General features: G+C 38.7%; 1 protein-coding gene across 1 annotated transcript in view; it reads left to right on the top strand.

The window, feature by feature from the left end:
- ADAMTSL3 (ADAMTS like 3) overlaps nucleotides 1-22,525 on the top strand; it is a 177,678-nt gene that overhangs the window by 140,265 nt on the left and 14,888 nt on the right. The window contains exons 16-22 of the mRNA XM_005148730.3: nucleotides 2,784-2,913; nucleotides 3,974-4,166; nucleotides 4,894-5,073; nucleotides 5,856-6,009; nucleotides 10,342-11,422; nucleotides 13,583-13,710; nucleotides 14,201-14,329. Coding sequence (XP_005148787.2) covers nucleotides 2,784-2,913; nucleotides 3,974-4,166; nucleotides 4,894-5,073; nucleotides 5,856-6,009; nucleotides 10,342-11,422; nucleotides 13,583-13,710; nucleotides 14,201-14,329 — 1,995 coding nt within the window. The remainder of the gene's footprint in view (nucleotides 1-2,783; nucleotides 2,914-3,973; nucleotides 4,167-4,893; nucleotides 5,074-5,855; nucleotides 6,010-10,341; nucleotides 11,423-13,582; nucleotides 13,711-14,200; nucleotides 14,330-22,525) is intronic.

Genomic DNA, 22,525 nt, shown 5'->3' with positions numbered 1-22,525 from the left:
AATACTCTATTTCACTGAATAGTAGGATAATTACTACAATAGTGCATCAGATTACTATAAAAATACTTAATGCTCCCTGCTGCATACATTATGTTTTAGTTAAATTATCTACCATGTTTATATTATAAGCCAAGAAAGTTGTACATATAAAACTTTGCTTGTTAGAATAATAGAATTTTCCATTTTCCAGTCAACATAGAATAAGAAATTTATCACTGATTAAAGTTCCCAACTAAAGGAAAATTATAGTTTGGGGTGAGAAATCTGATTATCAAGACATTTTGACAGTTCAAGCAAATGCTGCATCAATTATGTGTAGTTATTTATTCAATAGAACTATTGAACTGAGAACCAAGGAGCAGGAAAGGAGCATGTGGTATGTTTTTAACAGCTCTTTAATATCCGTTTTGCACTTAAAGCATCAAAACAGGGTGCAGTTTTTCTTTCAATAAAGCCCCTTTGGGGAAGAATCGCTACTTCCCTGTAGTTAAGTCAAATGGAAGATACACCACATACCAACAATTCCTTCTCATAACACAATTAAAGCTAGGTAGGTCATGCTGCAAGGCAGAAGTGGTTAATAAACTCCAGGTGACAAGTTGCAGTCAAATCCCATCACCTGGTAGGACATGCCTTTTGTTCATTTGGCTGACCAGTTCAGTTTTTGTAACAAAGAATTTAAAATTTTGCCACTTTAGATGGTCTGAAAGGAATCTTATTTAATTTCCCTCCTTTGTGTGAAATATCAAGATAATTCTTATCACAGCCTGTTTCAAAGCAGCCTCACCAGAGTGTGGTTTTTCTGCAGAAAAACAGGGAGGTCAGTGAAACTGAAGGTTCGTACCATAGGGTAGATTTTGACCTAAGATAGAGGTTATATGGATCCTTGACATGGGCTTGATGGCTTGTCTGATAATGTCATTCTGTTTGTGCCAGAGCACGATTTCTAAATCTTTATTTCTCTCCTGGAGACAGTCAGATGTGCATTTCCTACATAGGGAGACAGGAAAGCTGCTCCTGTTAAAAGTTTAAACAAGCATTTTCATGTCTGTGTTATGGGCATGGTATTTGTTGTTAAAGGGTTTTTTTCTCAGCCTTACTAATGAAATTCTTTTTACTCAATGCTTGTGTTCTATGTTAATGTAATTATCAATACTTTGATATAAGAGATCTGAATAGGTTGTCAATCATATTTAAGGTCAGGTCTTCTATAAAATTTCATCACTTCATAGATGTAATCAATACATTTATATAACAAAGTCTTTCTGAACTGAAAATGTGTTCCAGTGAGGATTCAGAGGTGTACCATAGAGAATGAAATAAGCTGAGATCTACGTTATTGTGAAAATCATTGCTGATTTGTCTGAAATAGGTGGGCTGGTTCAAGTGTTGCAGAGAGGGACTGTGGCCTGGGCTAGGTGGTACACTGGACTGAATCAGAACTGTTTATATATGGAAGGAACAGCTTTGGTTTATGAACAGAATAATGGTGCTTGTGAATATGTTGCAGAGGAGAGAGTTATGGACCATTGGCATTGAGATGAAACTTCCAGCGTAGAATATGCAAGAATAGTTGTACAAACCTCTGTTAAGAATATTGGTGCTGGTTTGAGGTCATGTCATGGGTAATACCATGAAGTGGTTAGTGGAGTTTCTAGTTAAAAATGCAACTCCCTTTGAAACTTTAGAAGCTGGTCCTAAGAAGAGAAATATAACCAGCTGCTGAAAGCAAATCCATATCCTTACAAAATCACTGGATGTAAGTGAAAGAGAGGAAGGAAATGGATTTAAATTCTTAAAATGGCAACTCCTCAAAAGCCATTTTTACCTGGGAGCAACAAAACAGGTATTTCATTATTTCAGTGCTTTTTTGTTCTACAGGATTATGATCATTAGCATTGCTTGTACAAGACATCCCAGATACACAGGGTCCCCCAAATACGTCACAAACCCTCTCGTTTTCCATGTGTATACAAGTGAGCTTTGAAATAGAGTAAGGCTCTCATTCTAAAGAATATGATATATAAAATTGGATAATTACATGGGTTTAAAATAAAAGTAGTTCACAAAATGTGTATTTGCTAAGCTGACATTCTAAAGCAAACTTATATTAGTTTTCATTTTGACTCACAGAAATTTGAGTATTAGTAATCTTTCATGTTTCAGTAATAAGATCCAGGTAGCAAAAGCTGCAGATTAGAAGGTGCCAAGAACAGTCACAAGTGAGGAAAGCCTTAGGCTGGGTCAGATTTGCTGCCTTCAGCAAAACTATTGCACCTTGTAACCCCTAAGAGAAAGGTTTTGCTATTGCACCTTGTAGCCCCTAAGAGAAAGGTTCTATGTTTAGTCAGCCATTCTCCTGAGTATAGTTTTACAAGTTTTCTGCATTTTTTTTATTACATTGTTTGCTTCTTAAAGTTAAGGTAAGTGAGAAAGAGTCACTTTTACCCCAATTTTGGCAATGAGAACAATAGTTGGCTGGGGAGCATTACAGAACTGGGCAGATTTAGCATCCAGTGGTGGACAGATAGTAAAGCATGTTTGTTTTCAGACAGGTGGAATGTCAAATCAAGCCTTTTAAATATCACAGAATTAAAGTAGACATAATTCACAAACATCTTTTGAGTGTTAAATATATAAATACTTATGTTCTTTTTGACTTGAGGTGTTACTTTTAAGCCTTCTAATTCATATCGAGAGCTTTTGACAACTATTCTAGAGTAAGCGTTACAGAAATCTTGTCTATCTTCTGTGTCTCATGAGTGTTTTCCTTTTTAATTCAGGAACACAAGAAGCCATTGCAATGTGTCTGCATGTAGAGACAAAGCAAGCTGTCAATGAAACCCTGTGTGACAGTTCCAAGAGACCACCACCAATGACTCGTGCTTGCAATACGAAGCTTTGCCCTCCGAGGTACACTATAATAATGAAATCATACTGTGGCAAAGAAAGGGTTAATAGGACTTAAATAAACATTGTCTTTCTCAGAAAGGGTTCAGATTGCAGGACTGTGGTCTTGCTTTGGGATAAAATTTCACTACTTCTGTTTTTAACAAGCTTTGGGGGTTGGGTATTTTTTTTTGGTCTTGTTCACTCCTTTTCTACTCTTCACATCCCACTAATAAAATAGGGAACATTTTCTGAAATAAATCTCTTCCGCATAGATATTTGCCAGAGCTGGAAAAACAGCCTTAACTCTTCCAGTGCTACAAGGAGAATTTTAAAGCAATTTCACAAAAAATCCAGAATATTTACTTTCTATCATTACTAAATGAGAAAAGTAAAATCACGATTTGCAGTTATTTTAATTTCATGCTTCTTTAGTAGCCCCACATAGTTCTTATGGCTTCTTATGTTTATCTGGAGATTCTGGGAAAGGAGAAAACCCAATCCAAACCCAAGAAAACCCAGCTGATTTGGTCACTTGAAAGAGCCATATGTGCAATTTTGACATGTGCTGCCTTATTTACCCACTTTTGATCTCTGACATCCCTGATCCTTTGCGTATTGTTTCTACGTGTTTGCAGAAAACTCTTCTTGCAAAACGTAGGGAAGAAGTTAACAGGAACAGGATGTTTTATAGAAAACATATACACATTTAAAGAAAGTTTTGTAAATGTAACAAAGGTCTATTTATATATTTACATTTATAAATGTAAACATCAGCAGATTGCCAACAGGCTGGGTTTTTTTGATGAGGAGCATTCTGAAAGTAAATGTTGGGGATGAATTTGTCTGGAAATGACTCTTTATTACTTTATTGTTCATAATTTCTGCATTTTCTTGTTACCTGTAAGTTTATATCTAGTTTATAATTTTGCAATAGCACCAAAACACAGGGATGTTGAAGCTGTCTGTCAATAACTACGCCTTCAGTTATGCTCCTGCTGGGCTCTGTTTGGGTAGGATTGCTCTTTCCCTGATCTGAGGCGAGTTCCTAACACTTGAGCTTTGGGTTGTGTTGTTGGAACAGGTGGCAAAGCAGCCCCTGGGGACGCTGCTCAGCTACGTGCGGGGTTGGGATACAGACGAGAGATGTGTCCTGTCAGCAGCCGGGAGGATCTGCTGTTGCTGCTGAAGAGTGCAAAGACAAAAAACCTCACTCTTTACAAGCTTGTAACCAGATTGATTGTCCCCCTGTTTGGCATGTTGAGGAGTGGCAAGAGGTATGTCTGGGTTACAGAAATAGTTTAAATGTGTTCCTCGACTGGGTACTTGAAATTCTCCAGTGTAGCAAAATGGAAGGTAGTTCCTAAACTTTGGCATGGGTTTCAACTGATCTCATTAGAACAAAGTAATCCAGGGTCGGAAATACTGGTTTTGACTGCTATGCCAATAGGCAGTCACACCTTGAGGTGGAAAGTCCTTTTTAAGATTTCGGAAGGCTGGATATCAGTTATTCCAGACATCTTTCTCCACTCTGCAAATGCAGTAACATGGTTTGGAGACTTTCCTTCCTTCCCTCCCCTATTCCTTCCTTCCTTCCTTCCCTCCCTCCTTCTTTCCTTCCCTCCTTCCTTCCTTCCCCCTTCCCTCTTCCTTCCTTCCTTGTTTCCTTCCTTGTTTCCTTGTCTCCTAAACTCTCACTAGGTATGAGTGACATAAACAGATCTATGTATAAGATGTGTATTTTTAAGATTTCTGCAACATAATCGTGTTGAGGTGGTATGACTATTTAAAATAAGGTTTCTCTCTAATATGTTAGCTAAACATTTTAACAGAAGAGTTTTCTACAAGCTGGTTTTTTTTTTTTTGTAATTGAAAGTAGATGCCATTTTTCGAGAGAGCATAATGGGGAAGATGGGCTTACTGTGTTTGTGTACAGTAGCAATGTGATGGGTGAGCACAGATGTCTCTGCAGGAGTACAGACTGTGTTCTCTTCTCCTCTTTAGTGCTCACGTACTTGTGGAGGAGGGATTCAGATCCGCAAAGTGTACTGTAAGCAGCTGCTGACGGATGGAAGCTTCCTGAAACACCTTGATGACACCTGCCAGGAACCTAAATTACCAACTAGTAAACCATGTGCAAAAGTTGATTGTCCTCCTCAGCTGGTCTTTGGAGAATGGTCCAAGGTGAGCAGCCCTCAGCAATGGTGAATCAAACCCTTCAGTTGCAACATGACCTCTAAAGATTTCTGCTTGGGTGACTATGCTGTTTGGAGCAATACCTTCACAGAGCAGCTTACGGTTTCACAAGACACAAACCCAGACTAATCTGCGCATAGAGTTGCTGTGCATTCCTGCCTACAACCAGGCTGATCACAGTCCTCTCCCTAAGCTGTATTTTACTTGCAGAAGGACAGGCTATAATTCATTGCATGCTCTCTACTAGACATGTTTAGTTATCAATTATTTCATAGTAGAGCTTCCAAAAAGCAATTATTTGTGTTATTCTGGAATATGTCCTCCTTCTTTCCCATTTAATGCAAACTCACTATCACTCCCTGTTCACAAGATTTATAAAAGTGAATTTAGAAGCTGCAATTAAAGGTTCATGTAATATGAACTAGGAGAGAGGGATGAGAGACCTGACACAAACTGTTTATAATGTGCTGCATTGTTTCTCTTAGGTACTCTATCTCATTGCTATGCTCTGCCCATGGTTGGCCCTAAAGAAATACTGTCATGTTATTTTAATTGTTCCTGAGTTGTTTGCTGGAACAAATCTGTTTTATATTCTTATTGTCTGGAAAAGCAGAGAGAGTTTAATGTCTGGATAGCACAAGGATTCATATGAAGTAGAGTGTGTGCATTCTCTCTCAGAAAAAAAAAACCCAAACCAACAAACTAGTTTAAAATTACCATGTGTGGTGTGGGACACCAATTTTAGCCTGACTGCATCCTTCCCTTCACAGTGCTCAGTAAGCTGCGGTGTTGGAATCCAGAGAAGGAAACTTGCCTGCCAAAACCTAACAGCAAAGGGCCAATATGTCACGTTAAATGGATCAATGTGTAGTGGTCTGTCTCCTTCATTGCTTGTAAGGTCTTGTCAGATGAATGCTTGCAACAGTAAGTATGTTACAGTTTCTTGCTGGTTTGGAAAGATCTGTTTATAAAGAAAAATCTGTACACAGGTTAATTCATTTATCTACTTATACTTTCACAGCATTCCTAATCTGGCATAAACTGAGCGTCATAGTTACTAGACCACTAATAACAGGATTGTTTTATTTTTTTTTACTACCAGTCAGAAATAAAGGTGATGATCTCAAGAAGTAGTTTTAGAGTAGGCTTTAAGGATACACACCTCTCACCCTCATGCTTACCTATATTTGATCTTATTTTTCCTTCAACCTTTACACTATCCCAACTGAAAAAAAAAAAACCCAAACCAAACCAGAAATCAACTATACATTACAAATGATATTAGAAAAGATAAGAATCCAATCCTGGTTTGTCTTTTCACTGTATACATTTGTATACACTTGACATTTCACTTGACATGGTGGAATTCAAAACCTGAAACTCTGAGCTGGTGATAACATCAGGTATAATTTCTGGTTTTCCTTGGAAAAATGAAAATCCCAGTTCCATGAGCTTTGCAGGAATTGATGATGGTATAGACACTCTTCAAAAAATCCAGTATCAAATCTTTTCAGGAAGATTGTCTAAGGGAATTGTATGATTTGGGCACAATTGTTTACAATACTGATAGTAGTTGCACTACTTGCATATATGTAACACCAATGGAAATACCTTACTGGTATAGGGTATGTTCAATTGCATAGAGTAATTTAGAATAAGCAGTTCTAAATGCAGGTTCTTTATATATGAACCTGTGCTCTCTTTCCTTTGTAAAGGAGACTTTAAAGGAGACTTATTAGTATGTAGATTTGGGGAGTAGGATGCTGAAAAGGAAGAGAAAAAGGAGAGCTGTTACTTTTGAGGTGGTAGAAAACCAAAAGCCTTAATTGAATAGCCTGATTTTGATCGCAGCTCACAGAGATAGATATGTTTTGACCCAGTTCATAGTGCTGTCAAAGAATAGCTACTTTATACATTTTGAAGCTTTGCTTTAAAAACTATTCGCAAAACAAAATAAGAAATAGAATAATTACTGATTCATACATAATATGAAACTTCTTTTCCTGGCCTGCGTTTCAGATTAATGTGCCGAAATCCTGAGGTTCAAAACTCCACTTAAAAGCCCTGTGGACTTTCAGGAATGTCCTTGGCATAAGGTTTAATAAAATATTTTGAGCTGCATATCTATCTGAATTTAATTAATTGTGGATAGTTGAATGGCAGTGTAGCTGGGTTGCAAATTGCTTAGCACAGACTGATATTAAAGTTAGATTGTCAGGTTCCACCACAGTGCCAAGAAAGCAGGAGAGTGGACTGCAGAGGGAGTGTGATTGTGCCAAATGGGTGCAGATCAAAGTCATACAAGAGAATCACTGTCCTCCTTATCTCCACAACCCTCTGGAGCAAGCAAGCCCTTGCAGCTCAGAACTGCCTGGCAATTCCCTGCCTATGCAACAGGAGGGCGGGGGAAGGCATGAAACACATCCGTATCTATAACTCCAGCTTGGGTTTAGCAGAAGGGGCCAAGGCAGTGGCAGCAGTAGGGTTTGGATTTGTGGCAACATTCAGGAGGTATTTCCTCCTCCTGCAGCCATGGATTCAGGCTGCCTTGAAGGGGCAGTGAATAGAAGGCAGGGACATAGCACGGCCCTAGGATGTGCAGATGAGTGAAGCAGACCCAGTGAAGAGTGGTGCGGGTCACAGTATGCATGCAGTTAGGGGCTCTTGCCTTTGAAAACAGTGTTTCTGAATGCATCTCCTCAGTTTATGCTTCTGTTGGTCAGATGAGCTCCTTCTTTATTGCCTTATGACAGTGCTGAGGCATTTTAGACTTAAATCTTTTTCCCTGGGACTAGTAATCATAGTTGGTTTCTACTTTATAAGCCCTATTAAGTCACAAACATTTCTGACTGTGGGCTCTGAACCGTAGGAAGTAACACCAGACTACCCTGAGGTCACCAGGACCTGAGGCCCAGCTAAAGCTGTAGAGGACCACTGGAGGTCATAGACGCAGATGGATTTGTACTAGGTGATAATGAGGTCCAATGGCTCCAGTACAATCTAATCCTTAAGCAAGCTTTACCTTGTAGTAAAAATCACTCCCAAACAGTCCATTACCTCAGCAGATGTGAGATTGGATGATCCTAAGGTTCTAGAAAATGCACGCTTATGTGGCCTCATATGTTCATCTGACCTTGTATATTTATATGGCCTGCATCCACAACTCTGAACTTTGTTTCACTCCTGGCCTTGCTCACCAGTCACCACTACAAACATACACACCCTTTAGTGTTGAACTGCTAATGAGAGTTAGTGGTCTTTCTTTTATAAAAAATGAAATGGATGAGACTTGTTAACATATTTATAAGTATGCACTGGTATTAATTCCATGTTGGAATAACTAGTGTAAACAGACCACAGCTTGAAGTATTTTAATTTGTGTGTTTAAAGTTACACTTACGGTGTCTGTAAGTTGGATTTTGGAAATGGAAGATTTAATGCTGGAATGCTTCCCTAAAAATAAATATTTTGGGCCCAATAACTTATTAAAAACAGGATGCTACTTTAATAATTTTAGTAAACTGACTATTAAGGCAATTTATTTGTTGTACCATGTGAAATGGTTGAGAGAACCATGTATCTGGGTAACGAGGATCGATTTAAAAGCTGTGTAATTATGAAACCATGATATTCCCCACAGGTCTGAACTCATTACCCAAAACATTGAAAATAACCATTTTGTTTTATAAGCATAAGAATACACTCTAGGGTGTAGTTCATACAGCGTACACACTTATTGAATGCTTGAAGCATTTAGCTTTTCACCTATATCTTCACAGCATATTTGAAGCACATGTATGGAAGAAGCATGCAGTTTTTTCAAATATCATTTGTGTGTCATCACTGAAGTTGTCATTTTATTTACATACCCACCAAGTGGATAGTAGTACTGATTTCAGAATCAGGCCCACTGAGAATCATTTCAGTTTGTGTGTCCGTTTTTTGGCTCATCAACTCAACTCATTCTGCAGGCTCCAAGTTTTTTCTCTGTCACATACCAGAAGGCTGGGTTACCAAACACAATTGGATTGTTTTCTAGCACCAATGTGGAGTGTTTCCTGACTCTTCCCAGATGGCCAATTTCATCTTCCATGGAACGAACTTGGGGGGTGCCTGCCCTTGCTCTGAGGCTCCGACAGCACTTTGTTGCTCACCTACCTAGTGTTTTCTCACCTAGTGTGAGATAAATTCTACTGATCAAAGTGGGACACGGTAGCTGCCACCAGTGAGTCAACACAGTGGTATCCAAAGCATTGCAGTAATTCTAGTGTTCTCTCCAGTGTGCCCATCCAGCCACTGATGGGAAAGCCTGCCTGTGGCAGGGTTCATTCAGGCAGCGCCCTAGAAACCCTTCAGTATCCAAGTTCCTGCAGTACAATGCAGGAGAAGCTTTGTAATACTCACTGTCTCCATCCTCAGTCTGTGTGAAGCTTTATGCTGTTATTGTCTGCTTTTGCCAATTCATCTGATTACTGCATTCAATCTCTCAAAATTTTTGACTTATTTCTCTCTTTCCATCCTTCCCTCCTTACTTTCTTGGCACAACACTGTAAGCAACTCATCTTTCAACCCGAAGAAATTATGTTCAGCCAGTGATTACAGGGTGGCTTTGCTTGTTGCATGTACTGTGTCTTCACTGACTGTTTCTTTCACCTCCTGTGTCGCTATCAATTTGGCTTGACTCAACCAGACAACCAGCATGACCAGCCAATAATTTAAATAACAGCCAAGGGGAGCCTTATTTTTTTGATAGGTTTTCTTTATTTAGGTCATTCTGCACACAGCAGTGTCAAATGTGGGGAAAGTGATAGTGTTCAAATTTTTTCCATTAAATTTTCCATTCCCATCATGCCTAGCCTTTCTGAGGCAACAAAATACAAAATATATAGGAAATATAATCATATAAGATTATATATGATTATATATATATGATATAAATTAATATAAGACATGTATACATCCATTTATGTATGTGTGCATAATCTATGTCCTTTATATAGGTACATATTGCCTATATCTTTTTATTGTTAGGAGATATGGGGAAGAAGCAATAGAATTCTTGGCTGGAGCAGGGGAATGTTATGGTTTCATGTTGTTCATATTTTTGCATTTTTGTGACTGAGATAAAAGCTCAGCATGTTGCAATCTGACTTGAACAAAGCCAGGAGAGGCTCTGTCAAGCATTCTGTGAAAAGCAGATTTTGCAAGCATGAGTGCCAATGATTAGATGCTTTTCAACACTGTGTTTTCTTTCAGAGATTAAACCAAAGCTTCCAGAGAAGTATTCTGCTCATGGACCTCAGATTATCAGTATTCACCGAGTCTACATTCAAACAAGACAAGAGAAGCGCATTAATTTTACCATAGGAAGCCGAGCCTACCTACTTCCGAAAACATCTGTTGTAATTAAGTGCCCTGTACGGAGGTTCCAGAAATCACTTATCCAGTGGGAGAAAGACGGACAACACTTACAAAACTCTAAAAGACTTGGCATCACTAAGTCAGGCTCACTGAAAATACACAGTCTTGAAGCTACTGATATTGGGGTGTACCGGTGTATTGCAGGCCCTGTGCATGAAACATTTGTACTCAAACTCATTGGTACTGACAACAGATTGATAGAACCACCAAATCTGAGAAAACATGCCAGTGAAGCCAGTAACACTGATCACAATGAGGCCAACAGCTTTGGGGCTAAATGGCATAAAATGAGCAAAATGTGGCAAATGTGGAGTAAAAAGAATGAGCTTTATCTGGGTGACAGGCAAATAAACGATCAACCATTTTTGCGAAACCTTGGAACCTTTGGGAGTAATTCAGCAGAAGACTTCAGCTCTCATGAATTCAAGAATAAACGACTGGAGGCAGCAGTTCTCCAAGGAGCCTACAGCATGGACACTGCGCAGTTTGAAGAACTGATAAGGAACATGAGTCAGCTCATTGAAACTGGAGAAGTCAATGATGACTTGGCATCCCAGGTCATTTACCAATTAGTTGCTGAATTATCTAAGCCTCCACAACCAACTACTGAAAAATGGAAGGTGGCCCAGGATGAGAAACATGCCTCAAAACTCAAAGGCAAATCACCAAATGAATCTGAACGTTTCAGCACAAAAGCTGTTGATAAGTTAATGTTTGACCAGAAGGTCCCAGTTATTATGAGGCAAAAGGAAATTCCTCGAGTTTCCTTCAACAAAACAGTAACTGTAAGGATTGGAAATACAGTTTATCTGACCAAGAATACTCATGCTGTCAATCTACTGTGTGAAACAGCTGGTATTAGTGAAGTGAAATATACTTGGACAAAAGATGGTGAGACATTAAAACCCTCTGAGAAGTAAGTAACTATCTTTTATTTTTGAATGACTTATTATGTTACTATCAAAAGTAAAAATCCACCCTGCTGTGCAATATCAAAAAGCATGCTGTTGTGAAAATGAGATAAGCATGAACCCTGTGCCTTCCTCCTATTTAAGTAATTTGTTTTTTTTCTGTCAAGCGTCTGTAATGTTGTTTGGCTTCACTAACATCCATTTCTACAATATCACGTGGAAGGGTTGCCTTTTTTGCTAGTTTTGGATGTTCTAGCTGTATTTTGTGATCCATCTTAATCATTTCAGCTGCATCAGAAAATGAATTATTTATACTCAAGAATTATACTCAAGAATTATACTCAGATTTATACTCAAGAAGCCTACTGGATTCATTTAGATACCAGATACAGTGGGAACACATTAAAAACTTGTGCTGTCTTTTCATAGATGAAAAGTCATAGTTCCTACTCATCCTTTCTCCTGAAGGAGGAAAAACATCACTGGTACCCTCACCATCCTTCAGCACAGTAAATCTTTAGGTAACTGTAGCTGCATACCTTCAGTTTTAAAAGAAAGAATGATATTTTATGTTTGGTTTTCTTTTTCCCAATACTGTAGAATTTACAAGTATTTCTACTGAAGACAGTGGAAAACAAAATAATAAAACACCTGTGCTACCATCACATTGGAGAACTGTACCTGAAGGACAAGTACAGCAAGTGTGTGTTATACTCAGATATTTGCTCAAGACTGGGCAAATACTTTTACTTCATTGCTGATAAGTTGGAAGCACACCTGATAATATTAGCGTTAACTTCGTGTGTGAGCCTCTTGGAATTAGAGCTAGCTCTTGAGTAATGAAAAAAAAATGATTCTGAAATGATAAAGGTGCTTTTGGCTATTTCTCAACATACTTAACTGATTAACTGCACTGCCAAGAAAAATACACTTCTGCAGGGCTATCAATTAAAGCAAAGACATCAGAACTAAGCCATTTAAAAAAGTGCAAATGTTTTTGGAACCATGTAGCTCCCACCAGTTATGTTTATTTTGCAAAATACGCATAATTTGCCATTAATTTGTTGCAAGTGATACTCTCATTTTTTGGACATGGTGGTGTTTTGTTTAGTCACGTGTGTCTGTGTGATTCCTAATGTCTACTTCCATAAGTTGCCTTCATTTTAGCCCAGATATTCTTGCTCCTAAGGGATACACTGACAAAGTGGGTTTCTTTCCTATTTTTTTCACAGCCAGGTTTACTATACTCAAACCCATACACATGTGTTTGTGAACTCAAAGGCCAGTGATGTTAACAGCATTACATCTGAAAAAGAATGTGAAGAGGCAAATGGGCTGATTACCTGTTGGGTTTGTAGCAGGTGGCCACACTTGAGCCATGCAGGAGATTACTTGTTTTGTTGAGACACAAGTATTTTAAATACAGTTTTGTGTATCTCTTTTGTAAGTGTACTCAGAATGACAGAGCTACAGGGTTTTTGAACGTAATGAGTGTTTTGCCTAACTCAAGTTGCAAGGGGGAAAAGTCCAGGCAGCTGTTTTCAGCCTCTTCCTCAGCCTGTGATGCTTGCTTTCCTATATTGTCCCTCAGATGGCTGGCAAGATATGCAAGATACCTGTGAGGTTTTGGTGGAAGACTTTCTCTTTAATAATGAGAATGTTAACCCAAGCACAACAAACACCTCTTTCCCCTTCTCCTCCCCGCACCCCCAAAAAATTTAAAACACCCACCAAAAGCCCAAAGCCTACAGTAATTTGGAAGTCAGATTAGACATACATCTGTGAGCTTTCCAGTCCTGCTGAAAACAAAGCTTGCTCTAGAGAGATGGATTTCTTGCCAAGCCTAATACTTTTAATTGTGGTAGTCTGATTTATTCATGCTGCTTCTCCTGGAGGGTTTTGGTTTGAAGTAGCAAACTCACTGTCCTCCAAAGGGCTGCAAATAGGACACAGGTTTGTAGAAGGAGGACATCTGAAGAATCTTCCATGTGTGTGTCTCTTAGAGCTTCCCTTTGTCTCCAGAGAGGAGGCAGAAATGTTACTGCATGTGCTGGTCTAGAATGGCAAACCCTAAAAAGCAGTTTTGCTGCTGTAATTCCTGCAAGAAGATTCAGCTGGATTTGCCCCAGGGAGTTAACTCTGGTCTTTCCTTCAATATTGTGCAGGGTGATCCTGGACACTGTTGGAAAAGTGCAGATTCAGAATCCTACTCAAAAGGAACTTGGTACATATGGATGCCTGGTGGTTAATGACTTTGGGTTTGATGTGGAAACATCACTGCTATTGCGTGCCGGTAAGACTGTAGCAGCCACAGAATTGAACATGGTTTGGGGGTTTGGTATTTTGCTTGGTTTTGTGTTTGGGTGTTTTTTGCTTTGGTTTTGGTTTTTTTTTTTGAGGGGGGAGGATGTTTTTTGGTTTTGTTTGTTTTTTTATATATATATATACATACATATATATATATACGTATGTATGTATATATAAATACATATACATATATATATATAAAAGCACCCATCCCCACTCCAATGTGAATTAGCTTCTTTCGTTGGAAATCCCTGAAACTCTGCCTGAGTAGGTAGCAATAGGTAGCAATAAGATGGTACTGTTGCCCTAAAACACAGCAGGTGTGAATTCAGTCTGCTTGTATCTATCCCACCTGTATTTGCTGGCTGTTGTTTTGCAAGCTGTATTCTGTTCCAAATACAATGAATCTAAATGCAGGATCTATATTTGAAAGTCAAATAAAGCTTTTAAAATTGGTTATTCCTTTCATTTCAAAGAGATTCCTGTCATCTTGTCCTCTGTGTTAAATGTTACAAATCTGGAAGCCAGCAGTCTCTCAGCAGTGGTTGGAGGTAAAATCATGGCAAGAACTGGAGCAAATATTACAGTTGAATGTCCCATGAAAGGTAAGAAAGAACTGCACTGAATTTTCTTCTAATGCTGAAATCAGAAGTTTACCTTACATCTTGAAAGAAATTACCAGTGAAGGCAGAAAATCATTGATCATTAGTCATGCTTTTATTAGGCATGTCACCCACACCAGCACTATTTCTTTTCTGTCACTTTAATTTATATACACATGTGTATGTTCAAACAGACTTGCCTTTAAAAGTACTTTTCTTTCCATGGAGTTGTCTGAGGCTCCGCTACAGAGCTTAAAGCCCACCAGAGCGAATGACTATCTTGCAGCAGTAGCAGGCATGGCCAGCTGACTTGCTCATCAGAGAACTTTCCTTATCCCTATTTGAGGTGCACATATGTCTAGACTGTTGTTAAAACCGAAAATGAAATCTCCAGCTGTAGTGTAATAGAACTTTAAACCTGATGGTGAAGTAAACTAACCTTTTAGAGCCATCAGCCTGCAGCTGCAGTAAGGAAACAAAGACAAATGCCGAGCCATGAACATACAGATATTTTCTAGCTCAACATCTGTGGAGGGGCATTAATGTTAATCAGAAGCTCCATGCATTACACAATTCACAGCTTCATTTTATTTTCTACTCCTTTGTTGGAAAAGTACATATTTTTAATCTCATCATTGCTATCTGTTACATTTAAAGTGCAAGATTTAACTCACAGTGGTAATATTCTGTCAAATATTTAATAAGCCAAGGTCAGCCTTTTGTACCTTGTTGAAGAAGATGTATGAAAATTGCCTCAGAGTGCAAAGAGAGACTTCAGAGAAGCCAGTGCAGTTCACATTTGTATTGCTGGGGGAGTGCATATCTGAAGGCATGTTGATACTAAACACACGAAGTGATAGAAATATATGTATGAAAATAGTTCTGCATACGATAGTGGCGCCAGGCTGATGTATATTAGGACATGTGGCTCTGCTGCTCATTGCTGTACCAAGGCTCATTCTTTGGTGAAGTAATATTTTCCAACTATAGTTTGGCAACTCTATGCATAACTGACCTACATCTCAAATTCAGCAGAGAGTTAGTGTCACACTGTTAATATTAATATTGTTAGGATGGGTAAGCAGTTACCAATTTAAATATAAATTAATATTTTCACATGGGACTGTGGATTTCCAAATGTTTTAGAATTGTGTATATTCGCGAGCCAAACTTTAGCTATGCTAAGACACCAGTGTTGACTTAAAAAGTGATTTATCTAATTGCTTTATTTCCTGTCATTGCCAAGGAAGTAAGTATTACTGTTTGTGAATAAAATAGAGCTTGCATGTCTTAAAATGTCACTAAGCCTAGAAGCAGAAAAACTGATGCAATGATGTAAGCAGTTTTTCTGTTCTCATTTCCTTAATGAAAAGTAATAAGCCACTGACTTCAGAAGATTGAACTTAACAGCATTTTATGCTAATATGTATCTGTCTAATAGGTGGGACCCCAAAATAAGTCCGTTTGTGGTGTAACAGGACGAGAACTTTGTGAAAGCTGATAAAACATCATGTGAATTATCAGAAAAGAAAGAGTTTGAATCAGAAGATGCTAATATTTCTATGTATTCTAAAATTTCTGTTCCATCAAGCAGGCAGCATGAATCTGGAAGGGTCCTTTTCTCCTCAGCAGACATGTTGATTTACAGTAATAACCTTTTGCCTTCTTGGAGTAATACCGCTGCAGATGAATACAATTAATACCTAGAGTAAAAATGCTATTGGACAGTGATGGATTGTGACTGTCAGTCATCTGGGGTTCTCTCAGAATGAACTGTAAAAGTAATTATAAGAGAGTCATTCTTTTTAGTGTCAGGGAGACCTTGGCTAGATCTGGAGCACCTTTTCCTCAATGCTGTTCTTCCTGAATGCTCAGAAAGAAGGATGTGCTTTCTCTGTGGATGACAACTTCTCTGCATATCCTAAGTGAGGTGTAGCTATATAAGACTTCTTGTGTTCATATTCTGCTACATAGTTATGCAGGATCCTTCTACACAAACATTACTCATGCAGATTTCTCAGCAGCATCAAGCAGATGTATCTGTTCTATTGGATTCTTGCTAGCCCATGAAACAGTTCATCATAAGAGCCATCTAATGAAGAAGGTGTCTCTGTGTGTGAAGAATACTAGTGCCGTGCCACTAGCAGAATTCTCAAATTACTTTTAGATTTCTTGACTGCATTGACTTCTGAGGGGGTTTTCTGTAGACTGAAAAACCTGTAATACTTCTTCATTGTTGTTCAAATCATAGTTTTCTCTATATATTTAGTTGTACATTTTTTGTCTAGCAGTGTAAGGTCTTTTCAGGAATTTTCTTCCTGAAACACATGAAAATTCTGCACATATGCAAAATGGTAAATTGATGGTTCCTTTAGGAGAGAATATCATGCCGTAAAGCAGAACTTCATCTGGAAGTAGAAGTAGCCAGCCCACCAGTCTGACAAAAGGCAGTTGGGAAAGGTAGAACAGAGGTGATGTAAGGAAAGATATACTTCCCAGCTTCCTTTGCTGCCTGGCAAATAGCTGTACAATGCAGCCTTTAATTATTCAAGGCCTGAAGAGAACTACGTATATTCCACTTAAGGGGCCCCGGGTTCATTAGGGCACATTACACAGGACAGCTCTTGTTTGATGGTTCTAACGGCAAAGACGTAAGGTTTAATATTAGGTGCAGTGTTAGCCAGCTGACAGCAGGGTTTTTACTTTTTTTTCATTGTTACTGATTTGGTTCTTTTCATCCCTTTGAAAGTCTGTCTTGCACACTCCAAAAGTCACATTCAGATGGAAAAAAACTTTGAAATGCTAAAGAGGAGTGTATCCTAATAAGCAGAAGAACATCAAAGGAAAGATTAAGAAAAGTTAGCTAAACTGCTGAAGCTAATAGCCTTGATTTCACTTTTTCATTTAAAACAAAACTCTTTTTCCACTAATTATAATAAACTCTCTTTTATAGCTCCCACACGAGCATGTGCTACAAGATATTCATAACATTCTGGATAGATTCATATTCCATTCTTACAGCCAAGAGCTTTTCAATCAACACACATGGTATAAATATCAATACTGATTGCTCCAAATTGCTCTTGGATAACATTTATTGTATTTGCAGAAAAGATCGTCTTGTGATTATTACTAAAATAAACCAAAACTGTCAGACTCCATTTATTGTGAAACCTTGAAAGTTCTGAGCTGAAGTAAAACAGGGAGAGAAGATGAAAATATGTATAAAATGTGCGTTGTCTGCCACCCGCTGGTGAGAGAGCAGAAGGGAAATGCACTGAGCTGAGGTTGTTTGTATTGTGTACATTATATCACATCTCTAAAATATCTTGGCACAGAGGCTTTTAAAAGTAGAAACTCCATTCTTCATCCAGCTTCTGCATTCCTATGAATATATTTTGGCTCTCTAAGAATAACGTGTTGATAAAAAACTGTTAGGAATACACAAAACCTGTTGAACCAGGGTCCATCCTTCTGCACATACGTTTCACAAAGATGGACTAGCTACTTGCTGTCAGCATTGGAACTTGAAACAGGTCCAGAAAAATATCACGATTTTTGATTTTCCATCTGTTCCTTCATTTACCCACTCTATTCCAAATATATCTTTGATGCTGTTCTTTGTCTTCTATGCTTAACCCCTCTGAAGACATCTCAATGAAGAAAAATAGCAGTTTAATACACAGGATTCTGGCTCTTGGTTTCTTTTAGGGCTTTTGTGTGTTATCTAAAAGATATTAATTACAGATTTCAAAGGCTTAAAGGAATAAGTACAGACTTATTTTAGAAGAAAGGAATGATGCTATTTATAATTAGTGTAATAAAAGGAAAATCTGTTGCTTTTGTGCTTCTTTTTACTATATGTGCATCTATATTAGTTTTTGTTTGGAACAAGTACAAGTTGGAAGGACAGAAAGATGTACCTCAAAAGCTTAACTGTGCTTTGCTTTGTGTCTTGCAACGATCTGGGAACCTGAAAACTGAATCTCTTTGATATGACTGCACTTAAAGGGTGTGCCTGGGGACTCTACCTATTACTTTACAAATACTAATGGGCAGTAAGTCCAAGAGTCCAGGCAAGATTCACCAAGCAGCCCAAAGCAGCACTCATCCAAATACACATTGGGTGTGGTTTTGGGATCTTAGTACATACTATGTTTATTTTGAAGTACACTCCTGTTGCCCTCCACTAATTGCTAATGTAGATCTAGCCTACAGAGTTTGTGAGCATAAATACATAGAATCATAAATCAACTAGGTTGGAAAAGACTTTTAAAACCATCAAGTCCAACCATGACCCCAGGACTTCAAAGTCCACCACTAAACCATGGCACTGAGGGCCTCATCTACGGGTTTTTTGAACAGTTCCAGGAACGCTGATTCCACCATTTCCCTGGGCCACCCTCTTAGTGAAGAAATTGTTCCTAATATCCAATCTAAACCTCTCCTGGTGCAGCTTCAGGCCATTACCTGTGTAGTTCTTTAATTCTGATAAAATTCTGTTTTCCAGGTCCTTGGGTATGTAGCTGCTTTATGACCATAAATGTCTGGGTCCTTGATGATACAGCATGGTTATTCAGTAAAGGGAAAATATCATTATTATGAGTTAGGCAAAACAGTCTCTGATAACAGTGCTGAATTGTGGAACTGCCCTAATGCACACCAACCAAGTCTCTGTTGGGGGTCGACTACAGAATTGCCTTTAACAGTAATTTCTGGGTTTAAGAGGATCTGAGTTTATACTTTTTAGCTGCCTAAGCATAGATGCCTTATTTTAAATGCCTGATTTTGAAAAATATTAGCCTTAACCTTCTGCAGATGGAAAAAAGATCAAGTTCTGTTTGAGCTGACAGCCAGAGAACTAAACAGGACTTGACAGAGTTGTAGAAAGAGTGGGATGGGAAGGGGTCTTACTTCAGGAACCCCTCTAAGGAGACCACCAGATGTCAGTAAGTATATCTAAATCCTGCCAGATGTTGCTACCACCTAGGAAGAGGGGCTCTTGTATGGCTGGGAGGAAGATGTAGAGGCAATAGCTTTGAAAGACTGTGGGAGAATGAGGCAGTGCCAGAGGGCAGGTTGGAGATCAAATGAAGTGCCAAAATGTCTCACACTGGTTCTCTGTCCCAGACTGTTATTCCCTGTGAAGTTGGCAAGATTCATTCAGGTAATTTCAGTAGCAGCATGGTTTAGACTTTTCAGGGTTCACTAGAAGCTGATTATCCAAGCATAGTTGAGATGAATATAAAGGCAGCTTGTGACTTCTGCTGGAGAAAATGTGAAGATGTATCAATCAAAGAAATTGCATTGTTACTTCTGCTAAGTTCAATGCAGGTGTTAGTGTGTGCAGAATAAATAATAATCAGATGACATTCATTGTGTATATTACTGACCCAGAATTGTTTCAACTGAAAGGTGACATGCAAATTTAGCCTCTGAAGTTTAGGTAAACCTTTAGTGAAGTGCAACAAAATGTGGTTTGTGCCAGCACAGCTCTGCCTTGCTCTCGGATGGGAAATACAGAATACTTTATGAGATTCGACGTAGCGGGGGGAAAAAATTCTGAAGACATATCCAATGTTTTAGAGCAAGTAGTTAGTAGGCCAAGATTTTTATGGTGTGTAATATTTCACAGGGCTTTCAAGGATGGAGGAAATTTGTTTTTGAACACTGAATATTTTAAGGGCACCCTATAGTGTGGATTCCTTTTTTTTTTCCTTTTTTTTTTCTTAAACACGTGTTCACAGTCCCATCCGGAGCTGGAGGTTTTTTCCATAACATTTGCTGTCCCAGGGCCACTCATGGTGGAAAATGACTTTTTTCATGGAACATTGAGTATTTTAGAGCTGTTCCAATGCTAGTGGAAAATAACCTGTGTTTGAGGTCAGAAAAATAGATTAAACTAATTCTAAAGTTTTATAGCCGCTTAGGTCTATAGTAGAAAATTTTAACATCAGAGGATTTAGGGCCATTGCAAGAGTAAAATTCTGATTTTTTTAGGGTTTTCTAAGACTAAGAAGGCCTGAGTTCAGGAATGAGTCTCTGTTCATGAAGGACAATTACACCTATCCTTAGTTTTAAGCATGTGTTTAATTGCATTCCCTAATAAGGATGGGTTTAGTCCTGTGCTTAAGTGCTTTCCTGACTTGGAGCCATAGGATATGATTGTTTGATTCTGCTACTGGCAGATGTCAGTGATGGATCTCCCACTTGAATCACTGGGATCTAAATTGCACTTGGGGATTTTGAACCTTTGGCAGTTTGGGTGAGTCGATATCTTTGGGCTCATCCCCAGCCGCATCTGCCTGGAGGTGGGATATGAAGGAAACAAAGGTGGCTACAGTCCATCTCTTACCTCTTCCCCTTTATGTACTGGGTGGGGATCAAACCAGGAACTTCGGCTTAAAACTCTTCTCACTACAATTCTGTAATGAAAAAGGCTCTTGAAGACAGTGTGAAGTCTCTGTGTAAATCAACCCTTATGTATAGGAGAGTCAAGAATTGACCCTTGCGCACAGTATTAACTCCTCCATGAAGTCCTGCAGGTATGTCCCAAAGCTTAAGTATAATTTCAGCTCTTTTGAGGGGAAAATAAAACACTAACACTTTGTGTTTGGCTTATTAGTTTAGTTTCTTCTTGGATAAGAAAACAGTACTTTAAAGTTTTAAAGTTTTATTTACATGAGTACTAAAGGGTGAAGTGCAGGTTTTAGGCCTTCAGTATTTGCCTAGAAAAAAAAAAAGGAGTTTTTCTTGTATTTTGATGATATCTTGAACTCTATCCTGCAGTTTCTGCAGTGTAGGAAAGTTGGTGCTTTTCGCAGTGCTACAGTAAGAGTTTTGTCACAAGAGGAATGTGGGAACTGTGTACTTTGCCTGCTTTCTCACAAGAGCTGATGGATGAGACTTCACTCCATGTACAGTGCTGCATACCAGCAGGGAGAAAAAATCTTATCTCAGAAGTAGTTTACTATGGAGTCTAATCTTTAAAGGAAAAGCATCAAAAATCTGCATGACAAGACCTTTTACACTTGAAATGAATAAATGGTGACAGCATGCTGGGGTTGTGTTGCGTGCTATGGTATGAGAAGGAGGTTTATGCAAAGCACTTTCAAGCACAGGCACTACTAGAAAAGGTAAATACACACCTAAAAATAGGGTTCTTTTGTATCCTCCAACAGTAAGTTTCCCCTGATAGGAATTCCAGAAACTACAGTATACACAGGAACTCAGTGTCTTATGAGAGTTATGGCAGAAAAGGATTTTTAACTGGCAATATGAACATAGAGATAAACTGAAGATGTCCAGAAGAGCTTGAAATGTGCACACTGCTTTGCCAAAGGATACAAAGGAGCTGGACTATAAGGGATGTCTTTTTCTCCTGCTTTATTTATTTAAACCATTTATAGGGTATCTGTCAGCAGATAGCACCACACAATGAACCTTTTTTCTGTCTGTGTTCTCTACTGCATTTCTCTGGATGCATAGCTCCGAAAGGTTTATATCCCATTTGTGCTCACCAGGTTTGAGTTCCCCTCAAAGATGGAGTTGGAGTCCTCTGATTTCTAACACAGAGCTGTATTCTGACTGCAGCATGTGCAGTGTGCTGCCCCCTCCCCTCCCTTCATGCTGTACTCCAGACTGTAACAGGTCCCTGAACTCTTCTCTTAAAGATATCTTCCTTTTTCCTTTAGCTCAGCATTCAAGCTGAGGATTTGCCTTAATGCTCTTAATGGAAACCTAACCAGGAGCCCACAAAAAAGGACACAGAAAGAGCTCAATTGCAAATACCAGTTGCTCTTAAGCAGATGCCCCAGTATTTCCCAGGCTCACTCAGACAGTGGATCAGTTTCCACATAATAGAACAGTTGAGGAAAGAAACAGAACCATGAAATGCAAAAGCTTGAAGAGTCCTCAAAATGATTATGAAGAGGCTGGCACAGAGGCATACAGTTCCCATAGAAATTATTGACTTTTAGATAAAAATCTTACTGTGCAGTAGTTTTGGGTAACAAAGAATGCAGGAGTGTTGTGATTACCCCATTGCTATTTTCAGTTCAATCGGCTCACATTCATGGATTCACCCTGAAGGACTCTCGATAGTGTTAACTCCAGCCTAAAATGACAGTGTGCTGTCACCACTTATAATAAGTAATAGTCTTGGTTTTTCCATTCATTTAACTGATGTTTTTTCATGGT

Source organism: Melopsittacus undulatus, chromosome 9 (assembly GCF_012275295.1).
Source record: "Melopsittacus undulatus isolate bMelUnd1 chromosome 9, bMelUnd1.mat.Z, whole genome shotgun sequence".
Taxonomy (NCBI): domain Eukaryota; kingdom Metazoa; phylum Chordata; class Aves; order Psittaciformes; family Psittaculidae; genus Melopsittacus; species Melopsittacus undulatus.
This window is presented reverse-complemented; position numbering and strand designations above follow the sequence as displayed.